General features: G+C 42.9%; 1 protein-coding gene across 1 annotated transcript in view; it reads right to left on the bottom strand.

The window, feature by feature from the left end:
* Positions 1-1,625: 1,625 nt before the first annotated feature.
* Positions 1,626-21,711, bottom strand: part of LOC103801837 (forkhead box protein P1) — a gene marked incomplete at its 5' end in the record, with an annotated part of 33,780 nt that continues 13,694 nt past the window's right edge. The window contains 7 exons of the mRNA XM_009074271.1: positions 1,626-2,734; positions 8,695-8,861; positions 12,449-12,518; positions 14,579-14,700; positions 19,729-19,830; positions 20,496-20,572; positions 20,658-20,859. Of these exons, the coding sequence (XP_009072519.1) occupies positions 2,590-2,734; positions 8,695-8,861; positions 12,449-12,518; positions 14,579-14,700; positions 19,729-19,830; positions 20,496-20,572; positions 20,658-20,859 (885 nt within the window). The remainder of the gene's footprint in view (positions 2,735-8,694; positions 8,862-12,448; positions 12,519-14,578; positions 14,701-19,728; positions 19,831-20,495; positions 20,573-20,657; positions 20,860-21,711) is intronic.

A 21,711-nucleotide genomic window follows, 5' to 3' on the forward strand; every position in this document is an offset into this window, starting at 1 on the left:
AAAATTTCGTGTACCAAAGCTTATGAGTGGACAGGAGTGTTATTTCCTTATGAAAAAATGCTGACCCAAAAAAAAAATAATAATCCCTAAACAAAACTGAGCAAATGTGCCAAGATCAACCAAAAGAAATTAAAGCAGTCATCCCAGCACAGTCCCGGAACAGAAGTGGCACACAATCTGTAGAACCAAAGACCAAAAAAAGTAGTATTTTTTTTCTTCTTTCAATTCTAGAAATACTATTATGTCATCCAGTTAAATTGTGGGAGCTTTTTCTGTTCTCTTCTGTGTTTTAGTAAACTGTCTCCTTTATCTGATACTCTAATTTTCCACAAAATAACTGTGTCTTTGCTTTCTCCAGCTCCCTTCTCATAGCTCCACCAGTAACACTGATTCCTAGTGTTAGCCTCAAAAGCTCTCAATTCCTCTTTACAGACTTTCCTTTTGGTCACTGTAAAGAATTGCAAATAAAAAGTAACAACTTTGGTTCAGACATCTACTTGGCCTTCTAAATTTTCTAGAATAAAGGAGCAGTTTCCCTCTCAGGTTAGCAATAGCCCATATCTTGTCATTTCCCTCTAAATTCTTCAACCTCCTTTGATCAACAATAAGAGGATATTTGGCTTCATAAGATAAAGCATATAACAGAGAACATAATTTACCTTTGTGTAATATCTTTGGTAATTTTAGGAAAAAAAAAAAGGTACAAAGAAGAATATAAATTAAGCTCTGAAAGGCTTTTTGGAAATAATAATTAAAAAAAAAAAAAGCTAGAGTCCTACATAAATAAATGAGTGACGGAAAAGTGGTTGCAGAATGAAAATGTCTAGGTGTTTGGTGACTGAGGTTTACTGACCTATCGCAGCTGATTTTGTATGTCGTGTTTGCTTTGCAGAGCTTTGCCAGTTTAGCCTAACAAGCCCTGGCGCGAATTCTCTCCGAGCTCTCCCGTCTCCTACGGCGAGGTTTTCCATACTGGCTGGTGTAATATTGCATAACAATCATAACTGCAGTACTGGATTTGCACAGCTGAAAATTAACACTTTAGCATTAGTGGGGGCTCCGTCCTTATTAACTCCCGTAACAAGTTCAATCTGAAATCTAATTTGTATTCAAACAGATTAATGCCACCAAGCAATCCTGAACTGATGTTTGACCGTGAAACATCACCACGTACAATAACAATTTAATGAAGTCATCTTTCCAACCACTATTTGCAAATGCAAAGAAAAAAAAAATTAAAACAATAAATTGCAATAATAAATGTATAGGTGCCCATCTCGGTAATCTCAGATATTCCAGAAAGATTTGTTGACCCATTAGAACTCGTGTTAAACAACCGAGAACCTGCCACTGTACTATCCATTCTCTATTAAAAGCAAACTCTGTTGGTGCTGTATATATCTCTTTGTGCTGTTCAATTTTGTGGCATTTGCTAATATTCACCGTTGCTGCCAAAAAAAAAGAAAGTAAAATAAAAACCAAAAAACCCCCAAACAAAACAAAAATATATTAAAAATACTGCTTTGTGGAATGAATCTGTGTTGCTTCCTACAGTGTTTCTATGTTCATCTGTCATTCATTCTCATTCTTGCAGTACTTCGTTCCTCTCTCTCCGTTGGACAACCCTTCCACATGTATCGTGCAGCATTTGGGACCTTTTCAAAAAAACAACAACAACAAGAAAAAAAAGGAGACACCGAAATGGAATGTTTTCCATAGCTAAAGAAAACATGGTGGCATCTGAAGGAAACTGGAATGAATGACAGAAAAAACTACAAACAATTCAATGACATTCAGCTTCGTATAATAAAAACACCTATTAACATTCATCACAAAGTACAGAAAACGTTGAAGCCTCTGAGAGGCCCTGGGCCCAGATGAGGCCTGAGGTCAGAACTTAAAATGGTAGAGGAGAAGTGGGGCGGGGGGAATAAAAGCAATACATTAAAAAGTTTGGGATAATTTTTTCTTTGAACCCCTCCCCGATATACACGCTCACACGCACACACACGTACCCACACACGTGCACACACAGGCCTTCCCCATCCCAAATGGAAGCAAAAAAAAAAAAAAAAAAGAGAAAAGAAGATACCAACCAAAAAAATAAAACAAAAAAAAAAAATGGAGTAAAGGCAGTGATAATCAACATGCAGTACTGTGCAAATATGTTGTCCATTGGAATCCTTAAAATCTGGGCAAAGACTTGATCTGCAGTTCAGGTGTACATGCTCAGTTTGATGTCCTCAAGTGTCCAAAATTGGCAGGACCTGCAGTCCACAGCTGGCTGCTAAATGCAAGTGAATCAGTTTAGCAAATTTACAACACTGATGTTGACTGTAAGAGAGGAAAATCCCAAGTACCAAACAAGTCCATCCAATGCACAGAGTACAAATTCCTTTTTTCAACAAAAAGTAGAAAAATCAAAAATACTCCCAAATGGGATACTTGATGGCACTAAGAGTTAACATATTTCATAGTTGTCAAAGTGGACTGAGAATCCTCCAGACTGTACAATAATGGAGAGATTTCACAGCTAAGTTTGACGTGTTCTTCCAATCTTCATTCTCAGGATAACGATGTCAGACATACTCATTCTATGTCCTCATTTACAGGTTCATCTTCATAATCTCTGTCGTGATCGAAATCTGGACTGTGGTTGGCTGTTGTCACTAAGGATAGAGGGCCTTCATTTTCATCTGGGTCTAATGGTTCTTCTTTGACATGCACAGGGTGCCTGGGAAAACAAAAAGATGGTCAATCAGCAAGCTGCCCGTGAAAAAATGGTTTTGACAGTGCAGGTCGTACGGGGAGAAAAGCGAAGTGGTTTGGAGGTTCAGACTTGGTGGATGAGGCCTAAGAGCTCCAGGTCACCAAGGAGAAGACCCTCAACTTCTGTGCTGGCCACGGAAGCCAAGCAAAGCACTTACTCCCAGAATACAACTAACCAGTTTCAAGTTGCACCAGGGGAGGTTTAGAATGAGTATTAAGAAATACCTCTTCACTGAGAGGGCGGTCAAGCATTGGAACAGGCCACCCAGGGCAGCGTTCAGAAAACATGTGGACATGGCACTCAGGGACATAGCTCAGTGGTGGGCTTGGCAGTGTTGGACTCGATGATCTTAGCTGTCTTTTCCAACCTTAACGATTCTAAGACTCTCTGAAGGCTACGCCAGGCAGGCAGCACTCAGCTTCCCCAGGAAAACACTCTGGGAGGAGCACCTCGATAGGGTTTCTGTCTTGGGATCGAGAGAAAACGCTCTCAGCTGACACATTAAGTTAATATGATCTTTGGATAAATAAGTGGAGTAAGCATCCGAAGGGGAAGGCAGCGCCCGTCCGCCCGCCGCGCGGCGCAGCCCGGGCTAATCATCGCTCGCCGCGCGTGCAGCGTCTCTCGTTAACATGCAGAACCTGTGAGACAACTCTCCAGAGGACGACCCCAAGTGAGGTTCTATCATTAATCAACTTCAAGCAAACACAGCAAAGAGACACCATGATACATGCTTTAAACTCCAAATTAATGCATATTTTTACAAACTGTCAATAAGGGAAGAAAAGCCCTGCCAGGAAACACAAACAGAGAGGAAAAGGCTCGCTCAACACAACAATATGATAAGAAAGCACAGTCCTAACGAGAATAATAACACTGTCAGCTGTAAACAAGGCAGAACATGATCCCCAGCTCATGGTGGGCACAAGGATGTGCTAAAGAGATGAGATCTGCCAAATTTCTCATTACAGCAATGCACATGAATAACCCGCGGGGGAACGGGGCTTGGTCATTCAAAACGGGTACGATAACAATTGAAAAATGTTGTTCGTAAATCATATTTACAACAAATCCTATACAAATACAAATTACCTTTTTTTAACTCCCCTTTTTTTTTTTTGTTCAGCAGCTTTTGAAATGTAAAACAGCCATGTGAGTCAATAGTGCCTTGTTGGTGGGACTTTATAGGAAAGTAGGATTTTATTGACATTACCAAGTATTAATAATGCCACACAGCGATGGAGACCCTGTTTGCTTCCTAAATAATTGATGTTGTAGGCAATCCCTTAAAATAAAGTGTTAATGAGTTCAAGTCCCACTCTGTCTCTCATTGAGTTGATATCCATCTCCAAGGCTGCTTTTTTTCTCCATGCAGGCTAATTTAACCCTTTCACGTAGGCTACATGAAAACACAACCCGCAGCACAAACCTTCACTGGAAGAACTTTTGCTCTGCTTGCACAGCTTTGCTGTAAAATGAATGATTTAAAATAGCTGCACTGTAGTTTGTGTTTTGTGTGGATGAGAATGACAACACTGTTTGTACTCCACTGCAAGGATAAATCACTGAGCAGGGAAAACATACTCAGCATCCATGGACAAACCAGAGCTAACTTTGCCTACTTCAAGTGAGCCAGTTGTGCTCTTGTACCCTATTTATTTATTTCGGCTCCGGCACAGATCAGTTTAGGAAGCATCTAACTTGCTGACTACACACATTTCCAATGTGAGCTGCAAATGCCTTTCAAGTCCCTGCATGTTTCAACTTCTGCAGTTGCAAAGTGCTGGATCAATATTTAAGTATTAACTGCACCTTCCAATTCACCCAAGACAGGAACAGTGGGGAAAAGTGATGCACTGTCCACATACACACACCTCTTCCCTTCAAACTCACTAATATGTGTCCTATCAACATATCCCTGGGAGCAAAGAGGTTCATGCCACTTCATTTTTGCAAAAATTACACAGAGAGCATTGATCCTACAGTTGTGACCTAACTAGTGAAAAAGGAGGGCTAAGAAAGAAAGACTGGGAGGAGACAATTCAAATATCAGAGGTTAAGAATTGGCACAAGCATATAAAGAGACTCGCAAGCAGATCGCCGCGTCGAAGGTGTGGATGTGCTATCTGTCCCAGTGGCTCGTGGCCCTAGGTAATGTGAAACCATGCTGAATATCTGCAACTAGAAAAACTTCTATTATGAATAGGCTGTGGGGCCCCTCACTTGGGAGAAAACATGAAATGAAAAACAGAAGAAAAAGTGGGAATGAGCAGCTACACAGAGAGCCTGATAAAGCCTGTGCTACTCAGACTCTTTTGCTGCTGTTTTAATGTCTAAGTCTTGCTATTTTGCTTTCTGTTTTTGATGCTGCTGCTAGGCTTATTTACTTCTTGAAGTATTATGTTTGAAAGCACAGAAAGGAAATTTTCAAGGGGGAGAGTGCATGCCACGTCCAACAGAGGTGGCCTTGTCTGGAGCCCCTTCAAAGGCTCCAGTGTCTCAATGCATCCCAACCACCTTAGGTGTCAGCAGGTAAAACAGGTGCCCACTGCACTCACAACCATCCAAACTGCTGTGAAAGCTCATTCAAAGTTCCCCAAACCTTTCCAAAGCAAACTCTGTCCCTCTTCTGGTTTCGCTATGAAAGCAGGTGAAACCAGGTGATTTCAACTGAGTTTTCTCTTTGAGGTTTGGTGTGATTCCCAGAAGTCAAAAAACAAAACTTGAGGAGTGAGAAGCAACACAAGCACCAAGTTTTGAAAAGAGCTGCTCGAGCCCAGGCGAGACAAAGCCAGAGAGAGCCACAAAGCCACGGGGAGCACAGCCACACCAGCCTCCTCCAGCACCTCATGTGTTGCACAAACATCAGACAGTGAGTTCGGCAAAACCTCCATCCCCCAAATGAGGAGGCTATCTGGCTAATACACCCCCCAGGGCCCTCCCTGCTGCAAGGAAAACATCACCAAAAAATTCAACTCCTTGTGTACCGCCCCAGGGAGAGAGCTGCAAGGAAAACACCACCAAAAAATTCAACTCCTTGTGTACCCTGTCAGCTGTAACCACAGAATGGCATGAGAGGAGAAAACTTTCCCAAATCCTTGATTTTGCTCAAACATTTCTGAGCAACTGAAATCGATAAGCTCAAAGGGAGAGGGAGACTTTTGTATCCTCTCAAGTAAGTCTGAGTATCTATTTACCACCTCAACAAACCCACAAATTGGGGAAGGAAAACTTCCTTTAGAGACTAAAGAATTCAGCCTGATGAATTACAGAAAAGGTAAATGCTGGGTTAGGCAAAAAGAAAGATAAAGGGGGGAGGAGGAAAATAAAAGGAAAGGGTTTCCCATTTCTGTTTTTATAGCAGCAGAAATTCAGCACATTCCTTTTAAGTAGATGCCTGAGACTCCAGAAGGGGTTAACAATAAATAACCTTGCTGAACACAGATTCCCCTTCTTTTCACATCTGAGTAATTCTTTTGTTTGTCCACTCTGGGAACAGAGGAGTTTTTAATAAAGCTGACTGTTGTTTAAAGCCACTGAGTTCTGGTGGTGCACACAGCATGGAGTAGTTTGCTTTGTGGCTACCTTTGGAGCATATCAGGATGAAAGTGTTATGTCCCCAAGCTGTAATTATGCGACTACTTTCTAGTGTTTCAAAAGGAGAAGGGGGAAAAAAACCCACCCTAGCCGTGGTTCAATGTGTCATAAAAAGGAAACGAACGAGCGGTAATAAGACTTCAGCTAAAGTGTTAGACTTCTTAGCTGTCATGTTAACAAGGTCCTTTAAACCTTACAATAAAGTTTAAAGCTTGATTTCTTCTAATATACTGAAATAGTTTAAAAAAAATAATTTGCATCGTGACAGGGAAATCTGAGGAAGAAAAATGAAAATGTCGTTAACAAAGCAGGAGCAAGGAAAAGAAAAGGTTTCGCGGCGCCTGGAAATTCGCTGTTGACTCGTGATTTTATTTAGTAAACAGGGTGAACCCCGTGACGTGTGAGTGGTGTTCTGCCTTTAGATCCCTGCCAGCTACTTAGAAACACCATTACAATGGGGGAGCTCTGAGCTGGTATTGGAACATCACCCGGCCACATTTTACTTAAGCAAAAAGAAATGTTCAGCAGAGAACACATATATTATCAATTCTGAGAAAATGAAAACACTCAGGAAACAATCATTTCCATATTACAACAGAAAATTGGATTTTCTGGTGAATAATGAAAATGAGGCATCACTCCCCCCGAACTCCTCTCTCTCCAGTATTTGTTCTGTGCCCCTCACCTTGGTATCAATGTGCTAAGAGATGATTATTAAGTGCAACAAAGGCCACAGCTATGCACAGTTCTGGAAGATGTCCTAGCCTGTTTCAACTCAGTTATTTTTCCCTCCTCGCAGTCTCTTCAAAGACAAGGAAACCTTAGGTGAAATGAGAAGTGCATGAACTACACTAGCCTTGAACTTGCAAAAAAATAATTACTTGGATTAATGCAACATCATAAACGTTCAACCCTGTCTGTTAGGCCAGGAGAAACCCTTGGGAGAAGTCTTGTTTCTGGAGAAAAGCCATGTCCCTCCACTCCTCCTTCACACTGGCCCTGCGTGGTCACAGGCAGAGGATAACAAATTGTGACTAAAACTGCCTCGAGATGAATCCGTCTGCGCGAGACGGAAAGTGTGTCATGCAACGTTACTTTGGGAGAGATAATTAATACTGCACAAACAATCACTGGAAAAGCTAAACACATTATTTGAATGTTTTGAAGTAAATGGTAAAAGACAATGTTTAAATTAATTATTAATTAAAAATGAATGTTGCCATCTTTAAAGTTTTTTTTTTTCAAAGCACTTTGTGCACTGATTTAAAACGCTGCAATATCAAAGTATCCAGAGCCTCAGATTCCTTCGTGCCCCCTCCCCTCTGACAACACATTATGCAGGTGGGAAACTTTTTTGCCATTAAATGCTAATTAGTTTCACAACTAATTACTATCGTGGTAGTAGGTTAATGTTTTTTTTCTACTTTTTGATTTAGACGTACTTTTGTAAATCCCTTATTCAAATCACTTTGAAGTAAAAGACTACAAATTAGTTCTCTTTTTTAATGTGCAATGTGAGCCGTGGCAAGCCAGCCAGTAATTTTACAGCCTGTTTTAAGGAGCAGGCGAAAGACAGGCAGCACAGCCCTGGCACACGGTCACTCACAGGTACCCAACGAGGTTCTCAACGACAAGACCTATAAACTCCGTCTTCCTCGCCAGCTGCCAATTACCCCGTGTGTAATTTGAGGGGAGGGGGGAGTTTACAGCTTTGCAAACTCACTCCCGTCACCCCATAAATACAGCACACACCCATCGGGGCATCACACCCTTCCTGCCTTACCCTCTGCACGTCGGGCAGGGACAGCGAGCCCCGTCACTTCACGCGCTCGTTACGCCGCCGTCTGTTGCTGTAATGCCCCTATTAATTCTCCTTTTGATATTTTAAGAGCAATCTATAAATCACACAGACCTTCACGTTAATGCTTAGCGAGACCGTTGTGTGTCGAGTGGTTTTTAATTTGGACCTGCAAAACAAGCCCATTTCCCAGCTCTGCCCCAACTGACCGCGCTTGTTGCGTGGACCGGAGGGGAAGAGAAGACACTTTTTTTTTTCCCCCCAAGAAACATGGTTGCCTATGAAGTTTTTCAAGTTTAAAGGAGAGAATTGTAAACACGTGAACAATTTTATAGCCTCGTGTGCTTGCTGGACTGGATTGAGCTCATCAGTTTTATGTGGAAATTGGCAAATGGCTCTTTCATGTCTCCAGATGGAGATGTTCCATCCATGGACCTCCGGAAGGAACCAGAAAGGTCTTCAGAGTCACACTTGAGCAGATGGTTAAGACACCACCTTAGAGCCATGCAGACACCTCTGCTGTACTTACATCGCTTGCATAGGGGAACGTCCTGGACTGCTGTCACTCCCGTTACTGTTCGTATGCTCCATTGCACCATTGAGCTCTTCCCTCATCGCGTTGGCTAAATTGCCCAGAGTGGGATTTCCCATGGAAGCAGTAGTGTATAGAGGTATACTGTTCTCAGCCATTGAAGCCTGCCAAGGACACAAACAAATCCATGAAGAGCCATGACTAATGTTTTTATGCACTGCACAACACACTCACTTGTTTCAAAACATTCTCCACATTTACATTATTTGCCATTACAGAGGGTTTTTTTAAATATGGTGCTTTCTGATAGGTATTACCCTGATTCCACCAAGGGAAATTTAACTTCATTTACATCTGGATGTAAGCTGTACTGGCTTATGAAAGGACAGAGCTTTCCATTCCCTCTTTGGAATTACACCCCCTGGAAAAAAAGAAAATGTCCTTTTCCTATTTTCATTTTGTAAAATTATGTTTGGGGCTTTGGTGGCTTTTTCTGTGGCTTAGGTTTGGGCTTTGTTTTTAATGAAATGGGGAAAAAAATTAGAACTGGCTCAGCTGATAACTCCTTCCCACTGGAGCAAGTGGGTACCATGCGGAAGAGGAACCTCACCGAGTTTGGTTTTCCTTGGGACATATGTTCAAGGCTGTGGTTAGCACTAACTGGATCAGACTGAGTTGCACTGATCCACCTGAGAGCTGAACCAGTCCATGTGGAATTTTCAAACCTCAGCAACTCAGCTCTTACCTTAGCTATTACAGATCTGGCCATTTTATTTCGATTTTCCCTCGTTCTAAAGAAACACTGTGCAGAGGCACACTGGAGTTAACTTTCTAAATGGAAATCTTTGTAGGAAGAGAATGAACTGTTAAATATTTTCCTTCTGATTCCCACCGTTCTGCCTGCTAATATTTACTGTGTGTCAGCATTAGCTCATGTTGACTGCACAGTCCCATGTCCGGCACGGCAGCGGTGGGAGCGCAGGAGCCCTGGAGGAGCTGTTTGGTGGGGATGGGAGGCACTGGAATGGGGGGCACAGGGATGGGAGGCACAGCCTTCTGGAGCTGTAGCATCCAGGGACTGGAAAGACATTTAACCATTTCACCCATCCCAGCTGGATCTGGCTGACGGCGCCGGAGAGCCACAGACGTTGGCTCGGCAGCACTTGACCTGCTCCTGGGGAGAGGTCAGCTGGCTGCAGTGGCCAAGCAAAAAAAAAAAAAAATCCATCAGGCTGGGTCTGCATGATGCAAACCCTGCCCCTGGGAGGGGAATCCACGCAAATGTACTCCCCAATCAAATGCTCTCGTCCGCTCCCAATTCGTGGGACAAAACTGCTCGCTTGTTGCTGAGCAGACAGTTCTTTCCAGGCAAGCACAGCCAGAACGGGGGGAGATGGGATGGGAAGGGAGGGCAGGACCAGCCCTCACTGCAGCATCTTCAGGAGCACAGCCCCTTTTATTCTTCCTTACATTGACCTCTCCATGTGCAGCCCTACGTGTCACACGTGATTACAAAAGCTATTCTAATGGGGAGGATTATTTTTATCTTCTTGATTCAACAACCGGCAAACTCATTGTGATTAGGAGATGCAAAGAATGGTTCACATTTCCTGCACTTGGCAAAATAATGACTCAAGTTCTTCACCCACAGTGATAACTTGTAATTGCAGTAAAGCAATTTACTGGGGGAGAGGTGGGACATGAGAAGTATCTGCTATGAAGATAGTAATAGGGATGGGGGGTGTTTGGGGACACCCCATTGACCTGCTGGGAAAAGAGAGCACTGGTGAGAGCTGGAGTCCCTGTACCTTCCACAGAGAGACCTGCTTCTTCTCCCTGGCCACGAGGGAAAAAGCATAGAGGAAATGTCAGAGGGGTCATGGTGAAGGAGAGAGGTGGATCTGCCACCCCACAGGAAAAGAAACCACAGCCTGCCATCCCAGCAGCACACAGCCTACCACATGTCTGCAGGACAGTTGAGAGGCAGCCACAGTGCTCACAAGGATGTGCAAGGACCTGGTCTTTGCATGTGCCCACAAAAAGTGGGGGAAACACTGCTCCTTAATTATCAGTTAGACTGAACATAGGCACTGGCAAGTAAAGAAATCTTGTGTCCTAGACGAATTTTTTGCCCAAGCAAGGACTGAAGTGCCCACATGGCTACTTGCAGATGCCCTACAGTACCAGAGCATCCACTTGGATTTTGCCTCCAAAATCCAGTGGTGGAGGAGAGAAGTGAGAAGCTGAAGATGTATTTTATACCAAAAAGAGGACCTGTCCCAGTGCAGTGAATATTGCTCGCCCCCCATTTATTAGAGGGGTGACAGTGGCAGCGAATCTGGCCCAGCCACCTCTCTCCATCAGCTCAGCACACACAATGCTATTAGAGGGCACGAGGATGTAGCTCAGGAAAAGTGGGGAATGGAAACAGTTTGGAGGTTATCACGAAAGACAAGAATGGATGGAGATGACGACAACGACACGTGTTTCAGAAATAAAACACGAACAGTTCCGTATGATAAGCATATTAATTGAAATTAGTCACATAGTTAACAATGTGAAGAAATGTAGGATCATTTCAGTTTTGCCTTTCAGCCTCATGAATGTAAAATGTGCTTGTAATCTTAATACTATTCAGGAGACAAAGCAGTCTTTAAAAATCACACTTCACAAGACTCAAGGGAAAATAAGTTACTAATGAATGGTATTTACAGTTGCTTCATTTAAACATGCTTTCCTTGGCTTTACAGGAGTTATTGCATGAACTCAAAAAAAAATAATCAAAGAAAGGCAGAGCATCATTTTTTTCCCTAATAATCTGTTTCTTGGATCTGAAAAGAGAAGTCTGCTAAACATTCCACAAAACATGACTGCCCAAGCAAATATCCATGGCCATCAGTGAACTTCATGAGAAGAGACCCCCAAGATCTAACTGGGGTTCAGCCATGCATGGTGTTGCCTCCTGGATTAATTCACACTATAAATCAGGTTTGAACCCCCATATAAACACACACCCCACTGTAAATCCAGGGCATGGTAATGCATTCAGCAAATACTGACTTTACCTGGGGTTTTAGAGACAGACTCAGGAATTTGTTGAGAGGGGAAAAAGGGCAGATGAAAAAGGGCTGGAGACAGGCACATTTTTAGGCTGCAAGTTATTAATTGTGCACTGACACTTTGTGTATTTCTGCATTGTGGAAAAAACATAATTTTTGTCTTACAATTACAGTTTAAACCAACAAAAATGCTATTTTCCTTTTTTTTTCTGTAGGAATTGCGCCGTTTATTTTTTACCAACAATAGGAAGATATGCAAAAATAGCCCTTAAAAGAAAAGGGGGAAAAATGATCTGCTTTCTCTTTAAAGCCATGAACAATAGAAGGTCACGTGCCGCAGTATCCTATCATTCAGCACATTAATAGCTGTGCTAGAGTAATTACACTTGTGGTATTTTTGCCTCAAGTGAAATTCTGAAATAAGAGGATGGAAATTATGATACTGCTGATAAATATTAATAAGTGAACTTTTAATTTTTTTTGCCACAATATTCAAAATGCTAAGCATCTAGCTAATGCTGAAGCAGCCTGATATGTGTTTGCCTCCAGGGACTATGATGCTTTATGCACTTAAGAAAAAAGTTTAACGGAATTAAAATTTAATATCTAATTAGAGCAAGGCTAATATATTTTGAAATGAGTGGGGAAGACACACGCCTCTGTTGCATATTTGCTACAGTCATTAATCTTACCTGTAAAGCAGCATTGAGAGGTGTGCAGTAGGTGTGGCTGGTCTGTATGTTTTTAATAAGAGAAGGGTTACTGCACAAGAAAAACATAAAAAGGAGAGTTAAATGCAACCAACTTCTGTGCGAGCGTTTCAAGCATGTAATGCTTCCTCCCACACCACAAAACTAGAGCTGAGTCTGGTTTTCCACACGAGTTCTCTTTCGTTTCTTTTTTTTCCTTTTTCAATTTCAAGAAAATATCTAAGTTTTCGGCTATGGTTATCATATTTGCCTTTACTAAATAAGGAACATCATTATCTCTCGACGTTACCTCGCCATGTGTTCTACTACCCTGCGTTAGTAGCACATCTTGGCATCTCTGCTCATTTTAGCTGGGTTGAGGAGAAATTCTCTGATTTTCGTCGTGTCTGGGAGCCCGTTACCATGTAAAGGTCCATCGTGAGGAGGCTATGATCAAAAGCATCGTGGGACATTTTAGATGCCACTTCATCCAGATTACTCTCCGAGTCGCTGGCAGTGGAGTCTCTCCCAGTGGATGTGAGTGGGTTTGAGCTGTGTTGTTTCCTGCCAGGCAAACAGGCAGTGGCCACGGCGAGGGGCTGCCCACACATCACCCCAAATGGTCCATGGGCATGGAGGCACAAGGGCAGGAGGCCCATGAAAACCAACACACTGCCCTGAAGGCCCTTCTAATTAAAAAAAATTTGGTGTGCTATTTTGGACCCTTATTTTAGTCAACTTTACGTAAGGGGCCAGATTTGAGGAGAATGAATGCAGGTCGTATCGGCCATACCGTACTAAATATCACTGTGGTTCTACCAGAGGGGTAAAAAAAACATTTTAAAAAAATCATAAAGTAGAAAGTAGATAAAAAATGCCAATGCAGAAAAAGCTCCCGAGAGTTTCATCATTCACTGGGCACATTTTTACTTTTTTTTTTTCATGTGGGAATAAATCACGGTGAGAAGAGTCTTAACTGAGCCCCTTGCACAGGGACCAGCAAGGATCAGTTGTCCTGGAGAGATGGCCTTCGAGTAAAGGTCAAAGAAAATTGCTTTGGGAACCCCAGGAATATTGGTGCAGGGTTGCTGTAGGCACAAGATGGCCTGTTGATAATAATCTTTACAGCTGGTCTCACTGCATTTTCAAACTCTTTAAAGTGAATTCAGCATTTCTGTCTTGCAAGTACCTTACTCTTTCTGATTAAGAGCAGCAAAACAAAGCATACAACTGAAAGCAAAGGAAAACATCAGAATTCAAACTTATCTGAAGCCTTTCCTGGCATCTATCTGTCTTCCTGACACGTCTACAGCAGCATATCTGCACTAGCGCGGATAATTATCTTAGTCTACATTGCTCTATAAATAAATGCTTTAACAAACATGTCAAAGTAGAGTCATTACTACAGGCATTTGGATTATCAGAGTAGGACACACAAAATACACGTAACAACCAAAAATTTAGTTTCTTTAGCAGCAAAGGTGATGTCACTATTTCGTGAAATGCAAGTCTACATGAGATGGGTAAATCATGCAAAGCAAAGCAACAGCAGAAAAAAAAAATTAAAGCAAGTAAAAGCTCTTACTGTGCAACAAGCTCGCCAAAGTTTTCATCAGGGCAGTATTTTCGAGGACGGCCTCGTTGAATATGACGGCCACGTTTAAACTCTTCATCATCAACAGTCCAAAAGGACCCAAACTCATCCTCTACTCTGATAAAGCACTTATGCAGTGAGAGGTTGGTGCGAATGGCACCCTGGGACAAGAGCAGCAGCAAAGGAGATGAAGTGGAAACAAAGGGACACGGGATCGGGGACAGAACAGACATCAAATACAGGGAAAAGGAAAAAGAAAATAAAATGCAATAAGCATAAGCAAATGGTTTGTGAGGGTTAATATGCATTGCCACCTAAAAGCTACTAGCATGTGATGCAACAAACACCAAGCAAGCAGGGTCAGGGTACTGGTGGGCATACAAACAGTAGTGATGAGATGTTTGTCTTGGTTTCCCTTAACTGAGACAATGCGAAACCACCTGTGGTTGGTCTAACACCAGCTAGCAGCCAAAAGCCTCTACGTTAAACTGTAAGCATGATCCGAGCTAGGCTAAGAAGTTCAAACATGGTGGACATACCCACTGATCTTTTGTGGCCTTCGTTTTTGGAACTCTAGTTCATCCACTGTCCATACTGCCCCTTTAACGTTTTCTACTCGCACAAAACACTTGTGAAGACTAAGATTATGACGCACTGCATTCTGCAGCAAGTATAAAAGAGAAAACATTCAAAAACCTTCTATGAGAAAATGCTCATCATTGTCCAAGAACAGCAGCACAGTCAGCTTGACAGTTCTCATTTTGCAATGTTAAGCCCCTTCCCCTCCCCGCACCCGCTCGCTTTCCCCAGCTCTTTACGTCTTATTTTGCAAAGACAAAATAAATATGAAAGCTTAAACCCAAGATTAAAAATTCAAGTTATTCTTATCAATTATCCCCAGTGTGACTGAGAACAGCCATCACTTTAAGCATGCACGTTGTAGAATACAGCACATTTCATACAGAACACAAGAGGAACATTGCTTAAGACGTTTTCAAAACAAATATATATGCTCTGCAAAGAGAAATTTCTCCCCTCCTGGAAAAGAAAGCAGTTAGAAAGGATTTCACGTAAGTACAGACGGCTGAGTTTAGCACGGAGGCACTGGAGCTGGTGTTACTGTGGTTTCCCACAGCTGGGCTAATGTGAATCAGGTGCTGAACCTCCCTCCACACCCACGGCACGGACCGGGGGCTCGGCAGCACCCCACCGGCTGGCCGGCACCGACTCCTGCCTCCGCGGCTTGCTCTTATATGGAAGTTGGCTCCTATTTCTGGCAGACTACTGTAGTGACTGATCTGAGCCTCTGCCAAGTGAAAACATGAGGAGGGCTCTCTGAAACAAAGTGATAATATCCCCACAGCTCATCGCCCAGAGGGACCCGCGCTCATGGCATCCGATGCTCGGATGTCTGCCCTCCAGCTCCGTGCTGGGAAGGATCAGCCTGGCCAACCCCTCCGATGTGCTGAAGCTGGACACAACGAGACACCTCACTAAGTCATGGCAAACTGTTGGCTTTTCTGTCCCTGCTCCTTCAGACGTGGTGCCGAGAGCCTTGTTATTCCACACATGGGGTGCCATGCTTCTTCCCCGTTTCAGGAATCTTCTGAGCAAATACCATACTAAAACACTTAGACTTGATGATCTTAAAGGTCTTTTCCAACCTAAATGAGTCTATGATTCCACAAAGCCACTGTTTGTGGAATTTGTACATGGAGCTTGTCCCCAGCACTGCTGAAAGGAGCTTGTGAGACAGGGAAAACAGAAGAAGCCATTTGCTGAAAATCTGCAGGCGAACAAACTCCATCCTCACTGGCACCATCGATTCAGTCAATCTGGTTGACTCGTTAGCAGGCACAAAGCCAGCCAAACACATGGCCTGGGTCTAGGCAACCAGGAGACGACAATTTTTTTCCTTCCGACATCATCATCATCTTTTTTTTTGCACGAACATGGGGTCTGAATGGTGAAAGGGAGCCCTAATCGCCAATGTCTAAATCACTGTGCAAACAAAGGGCAAGCACAGAGCATTTGTCATGGAAATTTGAGGCAGTGGTGTGTGTGCTTGAGAGGGGAAGTCAAAGAGTCTTCTGCTTCTTCTCCATTTCCCTGCCATGGCTAGTGCAGTCCCCACACTCCCACCCCAATACAGAGAGAAGATTTGGGGTTTGAACCGTGTTTGCTCAGCAGATGCTTGAGTGCAAACTTGTCTTCTCCGGCTACTGTGCAAACAAAGGGCAAGCACAGAGCATTTGTCATGGAAATTTGAGGCAGTGGTGTGTGTGCTTGAGAGGGGAAGTCAAAGAGTCTTCTGCTTCTTCTCCATTTCCCTGCCATGGCTAGGCTAGTGCACACACTCCCACCCCAATACAGAGAGAAGATTTGGGGTTTGAACCGTGTTTGCTCAGCAGATGCTTGAGTGCAAACTTGTCTTCTCCGGCTGTAGGTGCCCAATCCCAGCATTTTGGCTTTTCCACACTGCTCTGCTTGTGAACTGGTGGAAAAATAAACCTTGAATATGCTTTTCCTCTCAGCAAGGCAGAAATCTAGCAGAAAGTCAACCTATGCATCAGGCAGAAGATTTGGGGTTTGAACCGTGTTTGCTCAGCAGATGCTTGAGTGCAAACTTGTCTTCTCCGGCTGTAGGTGCCCAATCCCAGCATTTTGGCTTTTCCACACTGCTCTGCTTGTGAACTGGTGGAAAAATAAACCTTGAATATGCTTTTCCTCTCAGCAAGGCAGAAATCTAGCAGAAAGTCAACCTATGCATCAGGCCTGCTTCCTTCTGCCCTTGTTTTCTTCTGTTCTGATTTTATAATGATATTTTTTTTTCCCCTCCCACCTCTTCCAGATTTCACTACTGTTGACATTTTTGGCAAAATCCCTGATTTTGAGGTGGAGGAAAAACATGTAAACGCCCCACACCTTATGAGCTAAAATCAGCCAGCTCAGCAACTGCTGGTGGGTGCTGCTCTAGTGCAACCCGACACAGGGCTGCTGGCCCACATCTGGGTAACTCAGGCAGTTTCCTGTGAAAATGGGAACACTGTCAAGTCTGGAGCAAAATGTAAGAATAATAACACTATTTCCCCCAGTGAAAGCTGATCTTGTGGTTCATACAGCAGTTGATCAAACGCACACGGCAAAGCTCAGTGAAGGGAGTCCTCGGAGTTTGTAAATAGTCTCTAAATACAGGGCTGAGCAGGAATATTTCTGTTCTTCTTTAAATAAATTTTATGTTGGAGGAATACTTTGCAGTCTGTTCTTGTTCCCTTGAAGTCCATGTGCAGTTGATGGTTAAGGATGTGGGATTGGGCTGGATACGTTGAGACAGACAAGTCCAATGTTTACAAGACATCCATGAAGTGTTGCCCTTGCTTTCTATTTTCCATGTGATCACTTATTTAAGTAATTCATGCCAGAAAAAAAATTGTTGTGCCTCCCCTGCCTCTGGATACTTGCTATCTAACAGTTTTATTTGAACAATACCCCAACGTGTCAGAGCCACACCTGCAGCCTGTGCCTCATGGCTGTGACTCAGTGCCAGCAAATTACTCCAAAAAATAAAAGCAAACAGACATTGCCTCTGACCTGTCAGAACCAGTTCACAGTGCTCCCCCAGCAATCAGCTTAACAGAAAAATTAGGAGCTATTATTGTAAGATTATATATTTACCTTGTTAAAAATATTTGTATGCAAGCCACTTTTGCAGAAAAATTACTCTGAACATGCTTGAATGTAGTAAATGAAAGGGTTTGTTATTTTAATAACTGCTCAGGCTCTGCCGTACTGCATTTTGGGAAAGAGGTTCATTTTTTAAAGGTCTTTATTCCTGCACTCTTCTGTGTTTTTGAAACAGGGCTCAGGGAAGCTTGCCCACACCAAACCCTGACCCTAAACTTGGGGAACACTGACACAAACAACCCCTAAGCATTAGCTGAAGGTGAGCGCAAATCACCACATATATATTCAAATGATTCTGATTCTGCAATTAGCCCCTTGTGCTTGTTCTGTGCCCTGTGGGCTTCCCATCATGCCAATCCAGAGCTGCATTTTCATCCCTGCTGTTCCTGAAGGCTGGCAGAAATCTGAGCAGTCTCCAGCATGAAAACGTGCATTACACCAAGCAGTTGCCAATTTTGCTGGTGCATCTGGGGGTGAAGCTTTAGTTCCCTGCTATGTGAAGCCTGACCTGGACACCTGCAGGAGGTCAAGGTGTCCAAGGAGAGGTCTTCCAACGGCACCTGCCTCCATGGGTCAAACTCTGCCCTTCTGCAAGCCTGAGGGTCTGCAGCTCAGCCTCTCTGCTCCTCTTCTGTAATTGAACATGGCTTCCGGGACTGGATTTTACAGGATGCACAAAGCTAATTCCTAAAACTAGCCTCGCAGGAGATACAGCCAGGGCTGCCTGCTGCTTTCTTCCACTCTTCTCTCCACTTCCCTTTGCTGCTGGAACTAAATAGGATTTTTACTTTAGCACCCACACCTGCAGCTGCTGAAAAGTCCTACTGGAACCACTCCAGCAGCACAAGACAGGCAGGTCTAAAAGGATCTTAAATCAGGGAAAGTTAATTTCCTTTCTGGATAGTAAGGAAGCTGCAAAGTGAAATGCTGCTCATGTTTTCCAACTGCAGGGAAGAATCAAAGCAGCAATCACAGAAACTTTTACTGAACTTAAGAGCTAGACCGAGGTTGAAAACATACAAAACTGTGCTGGGATCTGAATTAAAAGCAAATCATGCCACTAAAAACCAAGCTAACTTCCAAGGACCATTTTTAGCTCCATCCTCTGAAGGAATTAATGCAGGCTGAGACAGAAAAAACAGAAAGAGCTGATGGAACAGCATGTATGGGACCTATTCATCCTACCTGGCCATTTGAAGTTGTTTGAGAGTAACACAGCTGTCCCTATGAAGACAAGGACCAGGGTGCAATTTTTACAGTGCCACGAGATCCTGTTATTTGATTCATTAATTTGTAATTGCACTGGATTCAGAAGTCAATAGGGCTATTATAGTCCTATGTATAAATGAAGGGGTGGCCCCCCAAAATGTAAAATAAACTCCTCAAATCTCTTCTCTACCAATTTAAAGCGCCAGACACCAAGTTTATTTCTGCTAAAGTCATTTCTTATTGAGGAGTTTGCTTGTTGCATATTATATTCAATGAGCTTCTGCTCTGTGATTTTAAAAAAACCAGAGAGGAAGTTTGTAACAGAGTTGTATATGTAGTTAAGAGTCAATTGATTGAGGAAAGAAATCCACTGATCTATAGATCCTAGGGAAAAAAAGTGGTTGTTGTGATTACAGCCTGTACAGCTAAAAAGACAAACTGTGTATCTTCTACTGACACAAGAACTTCTCCTTTTTTTTTTTTTTCCCTTTTCTAATACGTTCCGGCTGAAGGGCTTGAGTTTCCCTGCTCACAGCAACCACACAGAGGAACTCGTGGCATAATCACAGAACATAAAAGCCAATAATGGGGATTCAATTAGTGGTTTTGCAAAGGCAGAAGAATTTTTTCTGCCAAATATCAAATTGTTCCTGCAGATAAGGCACCCAGTGCGTGTCAAAACTGCCGATCTAAATTTTCATGTCCACATGTCGGTACAATTTGTTATGTCATCAGCAGTGTCCATGCTGTACATGGCAGATAGCAAAGGCAAGAGGCAGAGGCAGCTCAGGCTTACCTTCCACGTCGCCGCGTTGCGTCGGAAGTAAGCGAACATTCGCGTGAACCAGTTGTAGATTTCATTTAGTGTTAGCTGTTTTTCAGGAGATTCCAGGATGGCCTTGTGAAGCAGAGCGAGTGCAAGATCAGTTACAAGCACAGCAGTACAAAAATACACTCACAGTTATACTTCACCAGATACAAAAAGGAAAGAAAGGAAGAAAGAATGAAAAAGAAGAGATTTGGAGGAGAAAAAAAAAATAAATCCGAAGGAGGGTTTTCACAATACGAACTAAGATTAATGGCTGTATTTAACAGTTCAATGGCAAAATTCAAAATGGAATTATCTAATTGTTTTGAGTTTTTATTTCTGTTTCCTTACAGAAATATTAATTTATTAGTCATTCATAAAGCAGAATCAAAGAGAAATGCAAAACATTTCACTAGCTGATTAAAGCTCAGTAATTATTTAGAGCTCAGATTAATTCTAGGGATCAGAGATTACTGTAGCTTGTGATAATTGACTTGCCATCTTTAAACAGGCTCATTTTCACTGTTGTGTGAAATGAATTTCCTAATAATCACATCGTATTGTAATACTTAATCAAAAGCAATTATGTTATATATTGCAGTTCTAAAAACCCTTATAGTAAAGGTTTGAGCATTTGAGCACGCTTACATACCAAAGGTTTGAAAATCTATTTAATCCAGAGTGTGCACATATAGCGAGATTTTTTAAAATTTTTTTTTTTTCTAATCCAAACGCACGCGTTTGGCTCAGCTTACCTGTCTAATTAAAGATGCATACGTGAATGGTGGTCTGACTTCTGCGTTCTTATAAAATTCTTGGTTCTGGGCAATATCTGCTAAATGAGAGCAGTTGTTCTGTTATCATCACAGCCTGGGCCGCAGCGAAGAGCCCCAGCTGTGGCAACAGAACCCCTTTACCTGAAGAAATGGGGACGTTGTATTTATCCGAGTACCGCCTGCGGATGGGCCCGACGTTGTGCATGCTCGTGGTAGTGATGACCGACGGCCCCTGCGTGACGGGAGTGATGGGAGCAGTCGGGGTGGTGGGAGTATGAGGTAAGCTCTGCGGAGACGCCTCGGACGCCGTCTTGGAAAGCGTCACGCTCGAGACCAGATTCAGCTGCGGAGAGAAGGACGAGGGTTTCGTTACCGATAGCGTTTTTCTGGCTAATTAAGGGTTGCAGAGAAAATTCTCGATACTGGAGTTGTCCCTCCTCAGCATAGCCTGAGTGCTTGCCTCACCACAAAGTGCTGCTGTAACATCTCCACTAGGAGTTAGCAAAGGGAAATAAAACCTATTTCCAAATAGGTTTAAAAACCACGACACTACAGATCATGACTTTCTATCAAAACCTTAAGACCTCGAACAGGACATAATGATTTTAATATTTTAGCCCAAGTTCCATTGTTTCACAATCTAAACCCCACACCTCCCTGATTTCCATGCTATCATTATGCATGGCTTCTAATCAGTCTTCTTGGATATTTCATTGAAGGCATCAGGCTTAAAATAAAAGGCAAGACTTTCCTAGGGACGTGCTAGGGAGAAACGCAATCTCTCTCTTCAGCGTCTGAGCTTTTCTATTTTTTCTTTTCCCCCCCTCTGTTCATCCATTTTAAAAGCAAAGCCCAGAGTAGGTTAACACTGGAATAATTTAATTAATCACACTGCATGAAATACTGAGAGCATTCAGCCCAGCACAAGTGGCACCACTCTTTTTCTTCCTCCCAGGACGGAAGGCATCGGCGTTACCTGCACGAAGCCTGGCCCTGCTCAAGTGGCAGTGTGCCACAGCAGGCTGTAAAACACACCTGCCTCCAGGATTGGGTATCAAACCCAGCTCCAACTTGAGTGTTTTCGATACACAACCCTATTTATATAACCAGCATCCACATTCCTCCCTGACCCTTTCTTTTTGCCCTACAACGTCCTTTGAAAGACGACGCTCCATCTCAATAGGTCGCTCCTGCT

The sequence above is a fragment of the Acanthisitta chloris genome, unplaced genomic scaffold, assembly GCF_000695815.1.
Source record: "Acanthisitta chloris isolate BGI_N310 unplaced genomic scaffold, ASM69581v1 scaffold125, whole genome shotgun sequence".
NCBI classification, from domain to species: Eukaryota; Metazoa; Chordata; class Aves; order Passeriformes; family Acanthisittidae; genus Acanthisitta; species Acanthisitta chloris.